At 40.4% G+C, this 20,091-nt stretch overlaps 1 protein-coding gene across 8 annotated transcripts in view; it reads right to left on the bottom strand.

Annotated features, from left to right (window-relative positions):
- Positions 1 to 409: 409 nt before the first annotated feature.
- clocka (clock circadian regulator a) overlaps positions 410 to 20,091 on the bottom strand; it is a 36,293-nt gene continuing 16,611 nt past the window's right edge. The window contains exons 3-23 of one of the 8 annotated variants that reach the window (XM_074636096.1): positions 18,940 to 19,174; positions 18,765 to 18,856; positions 17,367 to 17,426; positions 16,965 to 17,113; positions 16,772 to 16,863; positions 15,277 to 15,366; positions 14,994 to 15,114; positions 14,166 to 14,279; positions 13,951 to 14,069; positions 13,090 to 13,172; positions 12,003 to 12,109; positions 11,739 to 11,886; positions 11,557 to 11,632; positions 10,392 to 10,536; positions 10,198 to 10,298; positions 9,914 to 10,075; positions 8,865 to 9,023; positions 6,886 to 7,095; positions 6,607 to 6,794; positions 6,143 to 6,431; positions 410 to 5,025 (exon numbers count right to left, since the gene is read on the bottom strand). In XM_074636096.1, coding sequence (XP_074492197.1) covers positions 4,753 to 5,025; positions 6,143 to 6,431; positions 6,607 to 6,794; positions 6,886 to 7,095; positions 8,865 to 9,023; positions 9,914 to 10,075; positions 10,198 to 10,298; positions 10,392 to 10,536; positions 11,557 to 11,632; positions 11,739 to 11,886; positions 12,003 to 12,109; positions 13,090 to 13,172; positions 13,951 to 14,069; positions 14,166 to 14,279; positions 14,994 to 15,114; positions 15,277 to 15,366; positions 16,772 to 16,863; positions 16,965 to 17,113; positions 17,367 to 17,426; positions 18,765 to 18,784 — 2,706 coding nt within the window. In that variant the 5' untranslated portion in view covers positions 18,785 to 18,856; positions 18,940 to 19,174 and the 3' untranslated portion in view covers positions 410 to 4,752. Of the gene's footprint in view, positions 5,026 to 5,111; positions 5,481 to 6,142; positions 6,432 to 6,606; positions 6,795 to 6,885; positions 7,096 to 8,864; positions 9,024 to 9,913; positions 10,076 to 10,197; positions 10,537 to 11,556; positions 11,633 to 11,738; positions 11,887 to 12,002; positions 12,110 to 13,089; positions 13,173 to 13,950; positions 14,070 to 14,165; positions 14,280 to 14,993; positions 15,115 to 15,276; positions 15,367 to 16,771; positions 16,864 to 16,964; positions 17,114 to 17,366; positions 17,427 to 18,764; positions 18,857 to 18,939; positions 19,175 to 20,091 lie in introns of those variants that run through there. The other 7 variants (XM_074636100.1, XM_074636099.1, XM_074636097.1 and 4 more) reach the window with 7 other exon arrangements.

Raw genomic sequence — 20,091 nt, 5'->3', positions numbered from 1 at the left:
TTAGTTTATCATTAGTTTGTGTAATAATATAAATTATATATACTATAATACATATATGTATCATATGATATCTAATACAATATATATTATAATAAAATATAATTATATTATGTATTGTATAGCTGATAGACAATATAAGATAACAAGATAACAATTACATTCTGATTACATTAGTAAACTTAACATTTTATTGTTGCACACATTTTATGTACTATATTAAGTATTTAATGATTACCAAATGTTTGTAAACCTTTAATAATCATTTCATTGTTTGATAATAGTAAAAATAGTAAAAAATAGTAAAATATATATAAATATATATATATAAACTAAAGTTTAATTAAATATCAATTCACTATTAATTAATGATGGTTATTAAGTGTAACTCAAGCAAATAAAAGTAAAAACAGACTTTTCATTACAGGTTTATTTTCAAATTGAAGGGGAGCAAACGGTTGATACTTTTGCCTTTAAAAGGTTTTGTTTTAATTTATGATGGTTTGGCTCAAGAAATAAATACAAGGCAGCATTAATTAAATGAATTATAATGCAGTGAGGGATTGTTTATTGAGAAGGTACGGGCCTATTTCACATCATTTCTGAGAATGTAATGTTTGAAATAGAAATGTATTTCCGGTCAAAGAGCTTCACTTAAACTTGACTTAAAACTGAGCAGCAGGTGGCGCCGCAGGATCAGAATATAAACTGAACATTTTAACATTTCAGGGTTTAAATCTGCAGTGCAGCATAATTTTAAAGTCCCTGATAGTATTGGGAAACATATCAAACATTTAGTACCACTTCTTAATGAGTTCATCCTTTAAATAGGAATATAAGTTGTGACTTTATTGGAAAGTGGTACCAAACATTTTAAGGGCCATTCAGCCAAATCGGTGCCATTTGCATGTTGTAACTTTTCAAGATTAATCTTTTCAGCACTGTATCTAATAATACATTTTTTAACTATTTAAAATGTGTAATGGTCAATCTCAGGCAATTTATGTATTTTTTAGATGGCTCTTCTGAATGAAAGATGGTTCATAAAGTAACAGGACTGAAAGTAACAGGATGGGGTTTTTAGCTCAGCATTAGCAAATACATGTAATGTGGCTACATTGACATTAATGCTAATAGCATGAGAACATTTAGCACCTTCAAGTGGTTTACTAAAACTATCTTTAAACAAAAAACATAACATCTAAGAAATAATTTAGGTAACAGGACGTTGAGACTGACGCTCCAAACTTGCGCTAAATTTTGGTGAGGAAAAACTGTCATGGACATTTTCAAAGGGGCCCCTTGACCTCTGACCTCAAGATATGTGAATGTAAATGGGTTCTATGGGTACCCACGAGTCTCCCCTTTACAGACATGCCCACTTTATGATAATCACATGCAGTTTGGGGCAAGTCATAGTCAAGTCAGCACACTGACACACTGACAGCTGTTGTTGCCTGTTGGGCTGCAGTTTGTCATGTTATCATTTGAGCATATTTTGTATGCTAAGTGCAGTACCTGTTCACTCACATGTTGATAAGAGTATTAAATACTTGACAAATCTCCCTTTAAGGTACATTTTGAACAGATAAAAAATGTGCGATTAATCGCGATTAACTATTTTAATTGATTGACAGCCCTAATATCTATGCATGTAATGTCATGGGGACAGAAAAGGCACCGATTTGGCAGAATGGCCCTCAAACGATACCCAGCATCTGGGCTGAATCAATGATGTCAGAGCAAGGTGTGTCATCATCCTCCTGACATCACGGATTCAGGTGTGACCACAATATATGGGATTTTTTTGCCGTTGAGTACTGCAGCAGTATATTTCATGAGCCAAACAATAACGTCACACAAATATGAACTGAAAAACACTGATAAGACATTCAGAGTTTCTAGTGTGTACATCAGAACTACACGACATTAAACACAATGCACCGTGTCCTTGTTATCTATTTGGGGATCCCCTCTCTTTGGATAACAAAACATTTTCCCTCATGTTGTTTTTTTTTTGTGTCTTGGCGATGACCCGACTTATAACTTATCTTTATTTCCAGCATGAAGGAAAAATAACTTCTTGGCTGTTAAAGACTCAAAAACAACCTTTTAAAAAGTTTTTTTTTTTATAACCATCAGGTTCAACAGTCTCTGTGTGTATATGTCACAGTTCGTTTACATCCTTCGTGTTTAAAAGCAGTGCCGTTACTCGGTTCCATGTTATCTATGTAATGAGGTCTACTCCGGTAATAGAAAAATAATTTACTTCTCTTATTTACTGCTTTATTTCCTATCATACATTGTGCAAAGTCTCTCACAGCCACACGTCTCATGCAGAATACTCGTGTTAATGATATTTCATTACATTCTTGTTGTAGGTATATTGCACCAGTTATATATATCATAATCCAGAGTGCTGTTTGCATGTAGCACAGGGCCAAGTCCACTCTACAGGGTTCTAAGTGTTGTGTCTTATTTAAATATATTAACTGGTTTTAAAGAAGAGGAGGACCAGACTATCAGGTCTATATACTCTTAACTAGAAAATGTCTTTATAGCAGCAGGTATTTAGGGACTGTATGAAAATGATTAGTGGGGGGCAGAAAAGGGGGAGGGTTGTTTATTATTTGTTGCCTTTAACTTCTTTCATGGCTTTCAGATTTCTTTTTCATTTCATAATTTTCTTGCAGGATTTACTGGAGCAAAAATAGTCAAATCCAAAGCATGCCTTGTGACGGTGCTATGGATCATAAAGTTGCTTTCTGCCATACGCAGAGGACGAAAATCATGTCTCAGTAATGATACATGTCCACATGGTGTTTTTTATCAGGAGAGATCGCGTCGCTTCCCAGCATTGGACGCTTGATGGGCTACCACTAGACACAAGGCACTCGAACCGGATTGATTGGACGAACACTTTCCCTCGTGGGCTGCTGCTCCCAGCTTTCAAACCGTAACCAACATGGCGCCTTGTTTGGAAACTTTATCTCTTATAACAGCGAAATGTGTTTCCGAAAACATTTTATGTGAGAAATAATCCATGCAGTTGCTGAATCTGTCTTTATTTTAGTTCGACAACGGTTAGTTTAAAAGTTTCTAGGGAGTTTCCAGAGGCGGCGAGTCGCACCCAATACCCCTGATTTGCATAAAGTAGCCTAGACCTCAACTTTATGCAAATGAGGAGCGTCTGAAATCTCTCAAATCCCACTGCCACGCTCCTCATTTGCATAAAGTTGAGGTCTAGGCTAGGTTATGCAAATCAGGGGAGCCCAGCGCGACTCGCCGTCTCTGGAAACTCCCGAAAATTGTTGTGAAGTTGTTGATCTAAAATAAAGACAGATTCAGCAGCTGAACGGCTTATTTCGGTGAATTATTTTCGCGATATAAGAGAAGAAAATTTCACAACGAGCCGCCATGTTGGTTCTGTTGGTCTGTTGCCACTTTAAATTAAAGGTGATAATGTTGCTGGTGTGTTTGGTTCACAGCTGGTTCAGAGATATGAGGGGACCTCTGTGTCGTGACAAGAGCTAGTTAAGGTGGTTTGGGAACGACTGGAGGAGGACGTCTGGGCTGCTCTCCTCACCCTGTTGACCCAGATAAAGACTGAAGGCTAAAGACTGGATGGATGCTCTGACTACCAATGAGGACATTGTTTGATTAGCCCCGTGCTAACACAAATCATTTCACTCAAGATTAGTCTGAGAATATTAGCCACAGTTTAACAGGTCTGATGTTATATCTCAATATATTTTAATAAATATCTATAGAATGAGGAGCCATACAAACATCGTGCATGGCTCTGAAATGGAGGGACCTCTGTGATAAAAATGAAGAAATATGAAGAACTATGTTGGCAGATCTTATTGTTGCACACATGTAGCTTAACCTTGGCAGTCTTTAGTTCAGTCACAACTGAAGTAGAATTTAGTGTGCAGACTTTAAGCACATCTTAAAAAGCTTTAAAAATACTTTTTTGATAAATTTATGAAATTCTGTGAAAATATGGTTCATGGATTAAACAAACTGTGACACAACGAGCAGCATCGTCTGCTATGCAGATACACAAACGCATCAGTCTGTGAAAATATCAGCCACTTGAGATCTTCTTTTTCTTAGAGTACTAGAAAAAAAAACATATATTCAAAGCTGCAAATAACAGACTACGCATTTCATTTCATGCATCATATAAAATATTAGTTCTTTCTTTTTCATTGTATTTACATTATATATTACACATGATGTTCTGTACAGTAAAAGTTCAATCTATACCACATTCTTAAAAATATTTTCTGACCCATAATTATTTTCACATGTAAAAACAAGAATAGGAGAAAACATCCCGAAACAAGCGAGTCTCTGGTTGTTTCTGCAGGACGTCCGTGAAGCTTTGAGAGAAGCTTCGCTGCGTTAACTTGATTAACCGGAGAGCTCCGCATAAAATAATCCTGTGAGGGTGACACACACACACACACTAAACACACAGGGGAGGGTGTGAGTCCATTATAGGGGTCGTGGCTCCCTGTTTTCTTGGAGAAAGGGCTTCGTCCCCGGAGCCACAGCGCCCTGGTCCTCTGCAGCACTCGCTGCTCAGGAGTTAAGTGCAAACAGCAAAAGATCCCGGTGAAGGGAGGGAAGCCACGGCCGGCCTGCCCATCCAGTCACCGCTCAGACTCTGAGGTCTCAGTGCTGCAGGACTCCTCTTTAGACCCCCGTAACTCGGGTTCGGCTCGCTCCACGTCTGATTGTCTTCAGCTACTGTGGCTGCGTAGAGGAGCGATCAGACAAACTATCCCTCCTGTGAGGAGCCAGTTGCTGCTGCTGCTGTTGAAGTTGCTGTTTCTGCTGTTGTAACTGCTTCTGCTGCTGTTGTTGTTGTTGATGCTGTTGTTGTAACTGCTGTTGTTGTTGTTGTTGTAACTGTTGCTGCTGTTGGGTTGTGGCAGTGAAGGTGCCCTGCTGCTGCAAAGGGAACGCCGCCTGCAGGATCAACTGGGTGGACTGGTTTCCGTGAAGAAGCCGAGAAGCCTTGAGTGAAAACATTTGATTAGCTACTAGATCTCAGGATGGGAATGGACCTGTTGAGCCATGCACAATAAGCACGAGGCAACATATTGGTTTTGATATTTTTGATTCACTTTATAGAGGGGTTTGCAATGACACCACTTTTTTTCACAGCCACTGAGTGGAAAAACGAACTCACAGTGTCTCAGTGTTTCACATTAATTATCTACACTGTGGCGGCCCGCCATATTTTACACTTCTCAACAGGTGGGCTGGCTGGCTGGCCCTCATCGGGCATATTTCCTGCACAGTGACCGGCTCTAGTTTGGCTCGGAAAGGCCCGGGGTGAAAGTGGCTCGCTGCTCCGGCTGTGTCAATTTTACAGCACACCTCGCCGCTTCCCGGGGCCGTGGACTTAGTGCTCGCTGTGCCCTCTCTCTCTCTGTGGGGAGGGATCTGCTCTCCTGCTCCAGGCATGACTGTCAACCGGGGCAGACTATCCTCAGTGCGTCAAGGGTCTGCGACGATATCGGCAACCCACCCGACCCGTCTCGAAAGACGGAGCCTGTCTCGTTTACCATGATTTGTCGGTGTGACTTGTTTGCTGTGTCATCACCATTCATATCTGTATACAACCAATGTGTTCATGATTATATTGTTTACTAGAGCGAAGGAAGAAGTGCTCAGACCTTTTACTTAAGTAAAAGTACTAATACTATAAAATAAAATATACCAAAAGTAAAAGTACTCTGACACCTGGATTGGACCAGAGCTTTAAACTCATTCAGGGTTACTATGTTTTGAAGTTTAAGATCTATTTGTGATTGTAAAATGTCTCTTTAACTATTTTTTATTGGTGTTTTCAATGTTTGTTTTTCCAGGTGAATGCACCATGCAGATGTTGATTAGTGCGTGTTTGCCATTCCGTGGGGAGAGACAGTGGTGTCTTCCATGTACACTATACAGTGACATCACATGCACATCCTCCATTATCTGGATTCAAATCTCATATGACAGTGTGGAGGTCTTTGAGCACATGCGTAAATAAATCAAAACTACACATACTGAGCTCACACATGCTGAATACATAGTATGTCATTTGGAACCACCTAAGTGTTAATTTCCCCCCCCCGAGTGTTACCTGCAGGAACTGTGTTTGCTGCGGGGCCAGTTGCGCCTGCCCCAGCTGCATGGCTGTGACCTGTGATTGCTGCTGTACCTGCTGCTCCTGCTGCTGCTGCTGCTGCTGCTGCTGCTGCTGCTGCTGCTGAGGTGGCTGCTGGGAAATGCTGATGGTCTGAGTCTGGCCCTGCTGGGGAGCGAAGGCCGTCACCACTTGGCCCATAAACATGGTGGTGGGGACCATGACTGCACCGCACGCCATCTGTCCCGTCACTAGCTTGGTGAGCAGCTGAGGACTGGCAGGAAACCTGTCGGGGCACAGGAAGTGGGTGAAGGTCAGGTTAGAGGTCATTGAATCACATGGAAATAGTGTCAGGAGGAGATTTGTCTTAGTTTTCACTACTGCACAAATAGAGCTGCAGTGTAGACACATCAAATTAAAGTGGTGGACAATAATAATATTTTTAAAATGAGGATGCAAACCTGATCTGTGCTGAACGGTCCTGTGCAAACGTGGCCACAGCAGGACTGTTGGGTCCAGTATTCTGAGCCAGACTGGTGGCGATCTGGACCACGTTAGCGGGACTCTGCTGAGGGATCATCATGGTGTTGTAGAGAGACGCAGGCAGTTGATTCTGTTGAGGCTGCAGAGTGAGAGACGACCGCTGAGACTGAAATACACAGAACCAGAGTCAGAGACTGGGCTGGATGTGTTTAACAAACAACGCGGGGGAGAAGGAGATCCTGTTTAGTTGGTCAGACCTGTGAGAGTGCTGAGTTCTGGTCCCGTAGGAGTGTTTGTTGCTGGGGCTGAGCCTGGACAGCATGTTGCTGCTGTATGCTGTTCTGGAGAGGCCCTGCAGAGACCACCTGGCCCTGCATGCTGAGTGTTCCCCCCTGCTGCACAGCGGTCCCCTGGGCCATCTGAACCGAGCCCAGACTTAGTCCTCCAGCTCCTTTTGGCAAGAACATCTGAAACATACAGCACAGATGAAGGTTTTACTCTGTAGTCGCAGCTTAGGTGGGACCAAGTCTTTGTTTTACTAGTCACAAATAGGTCTCAAGTCTTTGTACTCAAGTCCCAAGTCCTAAACTTTAAGTTTCAAGTCCTAAACGAGTCATTATGCACTTTTCACCAAATGTAATGTCATTTTAACATCAGAGTAACTGCCGCTCGGTAACATAACGTTAGCGCTTCATAGTTTTTTCCTGCAACTTGATTGGATGCTGTTGGATTTGTTCAAACAAAGTGGATCTGGGGAATTAAGGTCAGGTTCACACCTAAAGGTCCAGTTCCTGAACTGAACCAATGCGAGGAAGACACATCGTTTAGATTTTCCAACTGGCCCGGTTATTTTTCAACTGGCCCGGTTTGCATTCACAAAGGCAAAACTCAAACGGTCCAGAAAAATTGTAAACAAAACTCACGTGGTGGAAAATTTGATTATTGGTCAGAAAGTTGGCTGGTAAAAAAACAGTATAGACAACACACCTCTCCTAATTTCTAGCTGGATATCGTAAAACAACGAGCACCGTCAAGTTCTGTTCATGTTGGTGTTGATCTGGAGCGCATATCAGCAGACTTTAGTGTACCACGCATATGAACACCTAGTAAGATAGCAAGTATTAAATCATTTATTAATACAGGCATTTCGAGGAAGAAGCTCGATCATCAGACGGTCTTTTCATAGAAGACGGCGGGCTCTGATGAGATCCAACCACGACTTTTTTGCATTTGCTATACAAAGAGGACTAGTGAGGTAATAATTATTCATTATATATATATCTCCTAGAATGAATGAATTAATGCAAATTTGGCCCTACATACATAAAAAAATAATACATCAAAATGTGCTGCCATTTCATCAAAAATACATATTATAATATTATTAGTATTATATATAATGTACGTTCTTTTATCCAATGAAATGACAGATAAAATGGTACGATATAATAATATAGTATAATGGTCCAGAGTCCACTTGAGAGCGGTGCGAGACCACCCCTTCGAGGTGGACCAGAGAGCGGTTGTTTGGTCCGCACCAGAGTCCAAGTCCGGCGTTCACACCAACCAAACGAAACGCACCAAGGGGGTAAACGCTCCAGGGTTCGCTTCAACTGGACTAAACAAGGTTGGTGTGAACGCACCCTAAGTGTAAGATGATCAAATGCAAGTCCCAATAATATTCACCAAAAATAAAGAGTCCAGAGTTCAACAAAAAAATCCCAATTTTTTGGGGATTCAGCAATAAACAAAGATAGAAAGTTTGTTTATTTCAGTCCAGTTTTTCCCCCACGAGTAAATTCTCTTCCCAAATAAATCAATAAAGGATCTCTCAAAAAATAAATTAACCCATCATCTCTGACGCTGTCGGAGTTACCTCCGGTACCGGGCAGTTGATCATCTTTTTTGTACACACTATTGAAACAACAAACGTTTTAATCTTTGGGCTTGGAGGAAGGTGAAGTCACCAGTCATTGGTGTTAAAGTCAAAGTCGAGTTGCAGTCTTTTTTCATTTTGTCATGTCTAAAGTCATTAAATTTGTGACTCAAGTCTGACTCGAGTTTAAGTCATGTGACTCGAAAGCCCCTTGAAGCAAATTTGTGATATTGGGTTATATAAATAAAATTGACTTGACAGATTCTAAATATAATAACAAAACATCCGTCCAAACAGTGAATAAATAAAACAATAAAATGAAGCAAAGCTACATGTATTCGGCTGTATGTCAGCCCTCACCTGCAGGCTCTGTCCCTGCACTCTCTGCAGCTCGTCCTGGATCTGTCGCAGCTCATCCTGCTGCCGCTGGATGTTGGCCTCAATCAGCCTCGTCCTCTGCTCCAGCTGCTCCTTCAGGTTCTGCATCACTTCTATCTGGTTGGAGAACTGCACCATCGACTGTAAGAGAACAATGAAATGGAGAGACACAGCAGGACGTGAAATGGCAGCTGCTGCTGAGGTGGTTCATATGGGAACATTTGTATCTGGCGTAGGAGTGATTCAGTGTCAAAGGCAACGTCTCATGCTGACTAAAATTTAGCTGACACTGCGGTCCAGGTATATCTGGAGTATCCTGCCTGGATTCATCAGTGTAAGAACCCAAAACCCTGATTGGCACATGTGATCGTATGAGGCAGAGAAGAAAAATTTTCATCCTGCCTCCTGCAAATGCATGAAAAAAATTTAGCAACTGTCCTTATGTTGTTAATGTTTCCTTCATATGCTGTGATGATAATACAGTTTGGTTTGTGCTCAACAAAAGATTAAACCATAAAATACACAATAATTTATTAGAAACTGAATTAAGAAGCAGAACTGGTAAATGAATTGTTCACATCCTTTCAATGCCTATCCCTATTTATCAGAGGAGACACAATTCTACTTTACATTCAAACTATTTTATACAATCTTTTTTGCTGTTTTTTTAATTAATCAAACCATGGCGTACCATGGGAAATTATATTAGTTATATTTAAGAATAAATACAATAATGAGGCTCCAATGACAGAATCAGCAAGATGTCAGACAGCCCTTTCTGACAGGGAACTGAAGTCGTTACATCCTTCTATACTCCCTCCTTCAAAGCCACCAGACTCCATTGAAAAAAACAGTCATTTTACTTAGCAGAACACAGAACTTTGGTTAGTTCGGATTCACCAAAGTCACACAATTACACAAACAAACTAACCGCTCGAAGCAGCGGAAGACCAGCAACTCCTGTGTTCTGCGAGGTAAAATTACTGATGTGTATGAATTAGGCTTTAAAACAAATGAGATAAATATCTTACTTGGCTGCTGATCTGAACTTCTTGCTGTTGAGGCTGTTGTTGTTGTTGTTGCTGTTGCTGCTGCTGCTGCTGCTGCTGTTGTTGCTGCTGCTGTTGTTGTTGCTGTTGTGAAACGATGGATGTTGCCATGTTCTGTCCTGTATTTTGGGAGCTCATCGACTGCTGAAAGAATTAATACAAAACAACATTAAAACCAAACAAAAAAAGGATGAAGTAAAAAACTTCAAATCCCTTTTTTTCCCCTAATTAAAGACACCCGACTCTGCTCTTGTCCCTTCACCCACCTGACTGCTGATAGATGATCTTCGTTGTGATGTCATCTCCACAGCCGAGACAGACTGGCGACCTGGCGTACTCCGATCTCCCTGAAGCTTCATCTGTGATGCTGAGAGGGAAACATAAACACGATGCCCAGATTTAAAAGAAAGAGAAGACCACCTGATATAAAATAGTGTCGGTAATAGAGATTGTTGCTTACAGGCTGGGTCAGACACGGCGGTGTGCGAGGATTTTCGTGAGCTGCGAGACGAGGCCGAGGGCGTCCGGCTGTTGTTGAAGCGATCTAAAGCCTCCTTCAGGCTGGAGGTGTTGAGCTGAGACTCGGAGCCTGAATCCTGGGACTGCTGTGAGGAGAGCGGGAGACAGTCAGTCAGCATCGTCACAGATTACTGATCCATCATCCTATGATTTGTTTTTGTATTTTAAAGGTTAAAGGTTTTTATATCTTTCTGTAGCTTCCCAGTGGTGTTCCTTATGTATTCAAATCCGAACATTCAAATTTTGGTCAAAGTCTTTTTTAGCATCAAAATTTTATTTTCCCTTCAAGCTCTTTTAATAATGTTTCCCCACGTGACCTGACGTAAGTTTCTGCATTATGATGCTGCTACATGTACAGTATATATACATACTTATAGTCAGTGTATTAATGTTACACACAGTAACTTAGATGGCGGTCGGCGTGCTCCCAGTTTGGAGAAGCAGACAAGAGTACCGGCACGGAAGTTAAGCAATGTACTGCTGTGGACGCCACATTAGTTTGGATCCAAAAGTCACACAATAACACAAACAAACTAACCGATCGATGCAGTGGTAGACCAGCAACTCCCGTGTTCTGAGAGGTAAAAATACAGTTTTTGTGAATGTAGTCTGGTGGTTTTGAAGAAAGCAATGTAACTGTAGTTTCCCGTCAGAAAGGGCTGTCTGATGGCGAGGTAAAGTGGTGAAAGTATTCTAAATATAGCGTACACTTAAACTGATATAGAATTTTATAGGTGGCTAAAATACGTTTTCCTGCTGCTCCCGTCCACAGTCGCTTTACCTCGCGGTCAGAAAGCCTTTTCCGATGGGCTAAGGCCGCTATATTGCTCTCTTGAAAGTCACCAGACTCCATTCACAAAAACAGTAATTTTACCTCACACAACGCAGGAGTGTACATACAACTCCACTTAAAAAAATCTAATCAACCCTCCCAGTTATTTCTAAACTTAGCACAGCTAACGTTGACTCAGCTAGTGCTAGCGTTCACATTATTCATAACCTTATTGATTAGCTTACTTTGGTAATCTACGTCACTGCTTTTTGCAAACGACTGAGAACGCAGATGGACCGGCCCTTTAATAGAAACTGTTGAACAGAAGTCTCACCTTGTCTGCTGTGATCTCAGGTTGTGATTCTTCTATTCCCAGCTCTCTGCGCTGTTCTGCTCTTACTTCAGCGTAACTGTAGAGCAAAGACAGGCAATAAACTACACTTATATACAGTATGTCTATTACACTGTGATTAAAGTGAAAGTTGTTGTCTCCAGGAATGTAAATCTTCCACGTACCTAACAACAGTGTGTGTGCAGACAATGAACTCTGGTCTGGAGTTCCACTGGTGGTAGGTGATGTAGTAGTGGGTCTGAAGCCAGATCCACTGCTGCCCTTTGGTGAGGAATCTGTAGTAGCAGGACTTTCCTTTGCCATATTGCATCACTACGGACACACAGAGGAGAAAGAGCTGACTGATATTCACTGTCTGAAAGCTCAAAAACAAGCTGACAGTCGTAGATGAGCTCACTTTAATGACGTCTGAGAGAAGATGTACTCACAGTGTTCGTGGCATTTGGCCAGCGTCTCCAGGTCATCTACGTGGTAGTAGTCATATCCTGATGTACCCAGCACCTCAAACGGGAGGTAACCTATGATTGGTGGAGCTCTGGACAAACAAAGAAAATGTTATTGTTATTGGAAGACCTCTGGACATCATCTCCTGTTAAAGGAACAGTGGGTAGGATTTGGTGACATCTAGTGGTGAGGTTGCAGATCACAACCAACTGAGTACCCCTCTGTTCAGTCCTCGCTTTCCAAGACTGCAGTAACGTGAGCTGCCGGGTACAAAACCGTGGTATCGTTAAGGACCTTCAACTACTTTAGGAGCAACAGAATTCAGACAGCGACTGGCATATTCTGAGCTAACGAAAACACAACGATTCTTAGTTTCAAGTGATTAAACACTAATGAAAACATTAGGGCTGTCCTCGACCAAAAAAATTCTTAGTTGACTAACACTCGTATGATTTTGTCGACTAATCGATTAGTTGATTTTATAGACAGATCTGTAAAACTGAGTTTCTCCACAAAAAAAATCACACAGAAGCACCACTTTAAATCCGGTGTTTACCCGAGATGTGCTCAGAAGTTTCTTGGAAATAAGTCATTCAGCATTAAAAAAAGCTTAAAAAACGACTAATCGACTAAAGAAATCTTAATCGACTAAGACCAAAACGACCGATTAGTCGACTAATCGACTAAGAGGGGGCAGCTCTAGATTCAACTTCCTCTGTTGCCGTCCACTTGTTTTACTACGAGTTACTACATCGCTAATAAGATCGGGAGAAGGCTTCTTTGATACTTCACAATCAGCAGATGCATTTAATATTATATAGCGTTGGAATTCCTGCTAATTACACACATCTACTTCTTTCACAGTCCTGTGGTAGCGGACAGAAACACAACTTTTTAGGTGGTCTAGCTTCCGTGTTTTAGTTTGATTGAAATTGAACCAAACAGGATAGTTGTGAAAGTATCCTTAATAAATGATCCATTGGTAAAGAGTTACTATATAAAAACATATAAACAGCAGAGCACAATGAAAAACACACATTGGAATGAAGATACTGTAAAAACAAACTGTACCTGTGGTCCAAGAAGAGAAACTTCCACTCTAAACTATGTCTGGAGGTGAACTCCTCATTAGGCTCCTCTACAGTGCACATTTCCTGTGAGGAATAGGAGTGGAAGAGCAAAATGTATTTATCACATTTATCTAAAAAAATACATGTACTAAATACTAAATTATCTCAGCCAATGTTGAGCTGAAGATGCATGATTATTATGATTATTATTATGATTATTAATAATAATCATAATAATAATTATCATCATCATCAGAAATTTTATTATTATAATAACAACAACACCAAAAAAGTATGAAGTAATAGTAATAATAATTCTAGGAATAACATTTCAATTAAATAAAAAATAAAAAGATAACAATAATAATAACATGTTCTAAAAATATATTATTATTATTATTATTATTATTATTATTATTAATAATAATAATAATAATAATAGTAAAAGAATAATTAGATTAATGAGGTTTATTTAAGTAATAAAAATAAAATTAAGTTTATTAATTATTCATCAAGGTTTCTGCATCTCTTTTATTCAGGTTCTGCTGTCTCAGTTTCAGTAACACCATCTTGTGTATTATTCCATAATGCTGATGGGTTATCGTTTGATTATTAACAGTAAAAGTAAAATCAGCAGTAGCTCTTTAACTCAGCTAGAAGAAAGACTTCACAGTGATAAAGAGACAAATAGATAAAAGTATTTTTAAACAAAGGAAAAGTGGCAGCAGGGGACTAAACATAATGGTGGTGGCTGGGCAGGCGTTACTGTCGAGCCCTGTCCTAATTAAAACCTTTTTATCCAAACCCTGAAGCAGGAAACCGAAAGTGTGTCAATGGGATAAAAAGGAGAAGTGATTCTCACCTTGATAAACTGCGGTTTGGCGAGCCTCACCGTTGCTATGAGACACACTCCGTCTTCAAAGGCAGAGTGAAGCGATCGCTGGATCACTCCGTCAAAACCGTTGCGGGTACAGTTAGGCACTGTTGACACACGATGAAACAACAGGAGAGTTTTAAAGATTTAACAGGCAGGAAAACTCACCTGGAGGCTGAGACAGTTAGTGAAGTGTAACTCACCATTATTCAGGGACTTGAAGTTTCCAATGAACTTGACATATTCGTACACGGGGGGCTCTTTGGGGTCGATCGTCCCTCGGAGCATGTGGCAACAGAACTCTAGCTGATTTTTTGCTGGAAAAGAAAGATGACAGCATTAAAAAGTAAGAATTGAAGAAAATAATTGTCTGACTAACTTTACCAGTTAAAGGGTTAGTGAGGTACTTAGGTAGTTACAGTACTGAGAGAGGAGTACCAGTAAGGGAGCAAAGCAATGTACAGCTGTGGATGGGGGCAGCAGCTAAACAGATTTTTCAGGGAACTGAAGCCGTTGTATCCATCTATGCTTCCTTCAAAGCCAACAGACTCTATTGAAAAAAAACAGTAATTTTACCTTGAATAACACATGAGTCGCTGGTCTACCGCTGCCTCAATCGGTTAGTTTGTTTGTGTTATTGTGTGACTTTGGTGAATCCAACCCCCTTAAAGTCACACAATAACACAAACAAACTAACCAATCGAGGCAGCTGTAGACCAGCAACTCCTGTGTTCTGCGAGGTAAAATGACAGTTTTTTTGTAACGGAGTCTGGTTGCTTTGTTGAGAGCATAGATGGATATAATGGCTTCAGTTCCCGGACTGTATAGCTGTCTCACAACAAAGTAAACTGGGGAAAATATTATAAATATGGCAAACACCTAAACTGATATTGATTTTTTTAGTGTCTAGTACATTACTTTGTTTCCACCTACTACCCAACTTCATACTACCCAACTTCAAAACCCCCGAACTATCCCTTTAAATTATATAATAGCATAATAACACAAATAAAATAAAACATTCAACATACTTTTCAGATATTCTGGCGTCAGCGTCTCTCCCTCCATGATATGAGAGGACAGAGCCTTGTACACATCTGAATGCTCCCCCATCGGCAGGAAGTTCAACAGGTTCTGATCCACAAGATCAGACTGAAACACATTAAATACCTTTAATGAATCTTTGAGCATGTGTTGCTTCACACCGTATCAAACAGGTGGCACTGTTTGACATGTGGGCTTCATCATAGACTTAAAATATTCTAAAAATGTAATTATTGACACTATAAAATCATGAATGCACATTATACTCACAGGTAAGTGTTCTAGTAGGGACGTCACACTCTCAGAGGCGTAGATTATGTTCCCATCAGTCATAATTGCAAGAAAAAATCCATCTAACGCCTAATAGAAACAAAATATACTCCTGTAATTCACGGTTAAGTTACAATAGCATGTAACCAAAAAGAAAAGGACATGTAAAGACTACAGTAAGGCTGCACCGAATGTCTTTTCTTCAAATGTCTGTCTTCATATTTTATGACGTCATCACCCAAAAAAATTTTTTTTTAAAAAATCCTCGAACAAAATCCTCAATTTTAATAAAGTGATTCAACGGATTAAATGAGTTTGTCTTTTTTTTATTAAATCAACTTTCTTTAATGAATATAACTCATCAGTAAGTTCCTCTCCTTTGTGTGCAGCGAGCGGGAGAGAAAACAGTTTTTTGACCGCAGTGAAAATGTTGTTTTTGAAAGGCTAAACGCCAACAAATATTGGATGGAAGCAGAATATTTCTTTAGATAAAAACATGTTGTGCATTTTGGAAATGATTACATCTATCTTTTTTTTCAATAAATGTTGACTTTTGGACTTTACAACGCTCTGGAGTTATTGAAATGCTTGGATCACACGAGTTGGAAATAATTCTACGCAGTCACCACTGGAATCTAACTTAACAAATAGTATAGTATAATATATAATACTGTTAACAACCAAGCCTGGTGCCGATCACCAGTTCGGCATGCCAAAACTTGCAGATTTTGTTGATTTGGTCATTTTTCCTGGATATTGGAGCTTCTACCAGTAGGTTACTAGTTAAATGGTTTCTTTTTTTGTCTGTTTTAATTGTATTTATTGTTGTTATTTCCTAATGAATGATTTCATACTCCTTGTTGTGTTTGTAGCCTACAGACAAAGTGAATACAGTTTAAAGTCCAGTTATGAATGACATGGATCAAAGATTTGTGGCTGTAGCGATGTGATCCGATCGGGAGTCTACAAAGGGATTTTATTTGGAAAATTGACCGGATGCTCTAGCTGTTTCACTTCCTGCCCGGCTCGATCTGCTCTGTCTAACGCCCCACAACTCCATCAAAAACATACTATGCGCATTTATTTTACCGGAGCAGAGCAGAGAGACGCTTCTGGGACAATTGTGAAATGCACAACAATGCGTCTGGTGGAACCACAAGTATTGTCTAGAGTGGCGCAGCCGCAATGCAGGCACAGCCAGGCTCGGTGGAATCCAGGGCTAAGCCCCACACTCGATGAAACACGAGAGCAGAGGATGATCGTGTGAAATTTTAGCAGCGGCGCTCATAATCCTGCAGCGGTGGTAAAACACTGATTAGTGTTGCCTAATCTTTATCTGTAACTGTGCAGAAATACAGAGTTTAAACAGAATGAATAGACATGCAAACAAAAAACCTGTGCAGCATTTGAATGTCAACGTTATAAATGAAGCTTCAAACTATTCGGTGCAGCCCCAGACTTCTGCTCTCCATGCTTAGCGGTGCTCTTATCTCACCTCCAACATCAGCTGAGTGAACTCTTCATTACTAAGAAAAGGAGGCTTCCAGTCTTGTCTGATCTCAGTTGACTCCGACTGAGCAGCGATTTCTGATGGAGACAAACAACGAACAGGTTCAGCTGATCAATGAGACCCCCAACTCTCTGAATCTTTAACAGATTTCTGGCTCTCACACAGCGCTCCTACTCACCTTTGTGTTTGTGCAGAAAGTCGATGCTCTTCTGCAAAATAGTGGACTTGTCCATCTTCCGGGTGTTGCCCGGCAACATGGTGCCCAGCTCCTTGATGAGGACATTGAACTGGTCTCTGCGTTTCTTCTCAGACTTGTTACGGGACACACTGTTGGTTTAGACACAGTAAGAGTAAGAGACACGTTTTGTGTTGATAACAAACAGTAGTTTGGTTACAGCTACATTAGCGATGCTGCATTATTGGGAGTGCTCCACAAGACTACAACTGCATTAATTTGGGGCAAATAAACCACATCTACGAGAACTTTATTAGGAACACGGGACAATCTGATGTACCCCTACGACAACAGTATCTGTCTCTTTGCATGTGAAGCTTTAATAATCACACAAAAGCGTCGTACCGCTTTGCTTTGTCCTTTTCATCTTCTTCCATTAACCCATCAAAGATACTGCTGTCATCCCTGCAGAGCAAACACACCGACAGTTGAAGATATTTGTTCGCCAATAATCTTTTATGATAAGAGCGTTCCTGCTAATCCTTCAGTTTTATTCTTTCCTGCTTTTACCTCAAAATAAAACTGAACACATAGAACTTGGACACTGTATCCAACAAGTCATCTAGTGCTGAGACAATTATACCCTTTTTCCCACCAAAATTAACGCGTATATGAAGTTTTTTTAAACACGAGAAAACCCACTTAAAATAAGCTGCTTTCGCATTGCTAGTAGACAAGTATGCTTTTCTGCTTTGTTTTGTTTTTTCTGGTGCGTCACGCTCGTAGGCGCTGGAAAACAGGGTTTGTAAACAGTGGAAATGTTACGCCTCTTTTTTTTAATATCTGTTACTTACTAAAGTACTCACTATGCAGCCAAATGACCTCTTTAGTTGTTAACATTATTGTACACCGATCAGCCATAACATTAAGACCACTGACAGGTGAAGTGAATAACATTGGTTATCTCGTTACCATGGCACCTGGCAGTGGGGAGGATATGTTAGACAGCAAGTGAACATTTTGAACTTTGTGTTGGAAGCAGAAAAAATGGGCCAGCGTGAGGATGTGAGCGACTTTGACAACAAGGGCCAAATTGTGACGGCTAGTCGACCGGGTCAGAGCATCTCCAGAACTGCAGCTCTTGTGGGATGTTCCCGGTCTGCAGTGGTCAGGACCTACCAAAAGTGGTCCAAGGAAGGAAAACCGGTGAACCGGCGACAGGGTCAGACCCGAGGCTCATTGATGCACGTGGGGAGCGAAGGCTGGCCCGTGTTGTCCGATCCAATAGAAGAGCTACTGGAGCTCAAACTGCTGAAAAAGTTAATGCTGGTTCTGATAGAAAGGTGTCAGAACACACAGTGAGGAGCAGTTTGTTGCGTATGAGGCTGCGTAGCCGCTGACCGGTCAGGGTGCCCGTGCTGACCTAATGTTATGGCTGATCGCTGTATATTATTATATTATATTATTACTATTGATGCAGTAACATGTAAGATGCATTTTAATGTTGTAGCTGGCTGCAATAGAAATAATTTTATTAATTTACTATACTGTTGGGTGGTTTAATTTACTGTATGAGAATGTATTGTATTTGTAAGTACAGTACTTGAGTAAATGTACTTAGTTACATTCCACCGCTGCTTAATACCTTGCTCTACCAAAAAAAAGGGTGCGACCAAAGACAGTTGTTAGCACCAGCGCTACTAATGGAAAAGTTAGTCTAGAGCCCTGACATAGAGCCCCCATTTAATAGAAATTAATAAGAAAAACAAGGCAAATGAAGGTCACTGAAAACATTTGACTCACCGGTCAATGCTCGAGGTCATTTTGTATCCTGTTCAGGGTCGCAGTGTTGGAGAGGGGTCTTTTAATCGTGAGGTAGACATTTGTGAATTAACCTTTGAGGAAAAAGAAAAAACTGAAATGACAACAACTACAGCTTCAAAACTAAATCAAGTCAGATGGTAAAACAAGATCTCACCTTACTGACAGTAGAGCCAGTCCTGTAAGAGGATGAGGAGGAAGCTGCTGCTGAGATGAAGGCCGGGTCTGGGCGGACACGCTGTGGTGGTGGTGGAGCTCTGGGAGTCCTGGAGGAGAGTCACTGAACGTTTCCTCAATCAGAGGGCAGCAGAAAGTCGATGGGATCTCTTCAATGAGCGGAGTTCTTCGTCTGCTTCGGGTGTGAGACCGGCACATGGCAGCAACATCCGAGTCTATAAGAGGTTAGAAACACACACACATCACACAGTCAGTATGTACGTCAGCTCAGCATGTGAAAGGTAGACCGCAGCGAACCACAGCGAGGCTGGCTAAGGAGAAAAGATTGACGCATAAGATGTGACTAATTATACTCCTGTCGCACATATAAAGATGTCTGGCCAGTCTAATATGGAAGACAGGCAGCGTGGGACATTTTGTGTGCTCTCCTACGACTCCAGATGGCCAGATAACCTCCGATGCACTGTGACGGACCTTTGCTTCAACAGCAGAGATAAGTGATGCAGTTTTTGTAGCGGCATCTGCCCAATTATCCAACTTTAGCTACACCAAAAAATAAACTATGAAAAGGAGCAGTAATACAATTTGCTAGGGGTGTAAATCACAAGTTTCATCACAATATTATATTATATTGATTCTTTCGACAACGATACGATATTTGCAGATATCACAAAGTCTGTCACGATACGATTTCAATCCAATTCAATTCAAGGGACGATATAATAATTCATATATATTCAACACAATCAGCTATAATAATATTAACTCAAAAAAAGCAACTAAATTATGATTTGACAATTTTATTACGGGGCTCTTCCAGATATTTAAATGAAATTTAAATGAAAATATTTCTTCATTTTAATAAAAAGAATAAAAATAGATCTCCTGTTTTTCACTATAAAGTGCCACATTTTTCATGTTTATCAGTTAAATATTTCTAAATGAAGGCGTATCTTCATCTTCAATCATTGACATATTCCCCCATTTAGTATACAGGAAATATTTAAATGTTTGTGTTTTTTTTTCGTAAAAAACAACAACAATGGCATTATGTAAACATCTAAAGGATTAAAATTCTGAAAATTAATGAATATTTGGTAGTTATGATCAGGACTGAAGTTGGTTAAGAGAT

This window comes from Sebastes fasciatus, chromosome 5 (genome assembly GCF_043250625.1).
Source record: "Sebastes fasciatus isolate fSebFas1 chromosome 5, fSebFas1.pri, whole genome shotgun sequence".
NCBI classification, from domain to species: Eukaryota; Metazoa; Chordata; class Actinopteri; order Perciformes; family Sebastidae; genus Sebastes; species Sebastes fasciatus.
The sequence above is the reverse complement of the archived record's forward strand: the minus strand, read 5'-3'. Positions and strand labels throughout refer to the sequence as shown.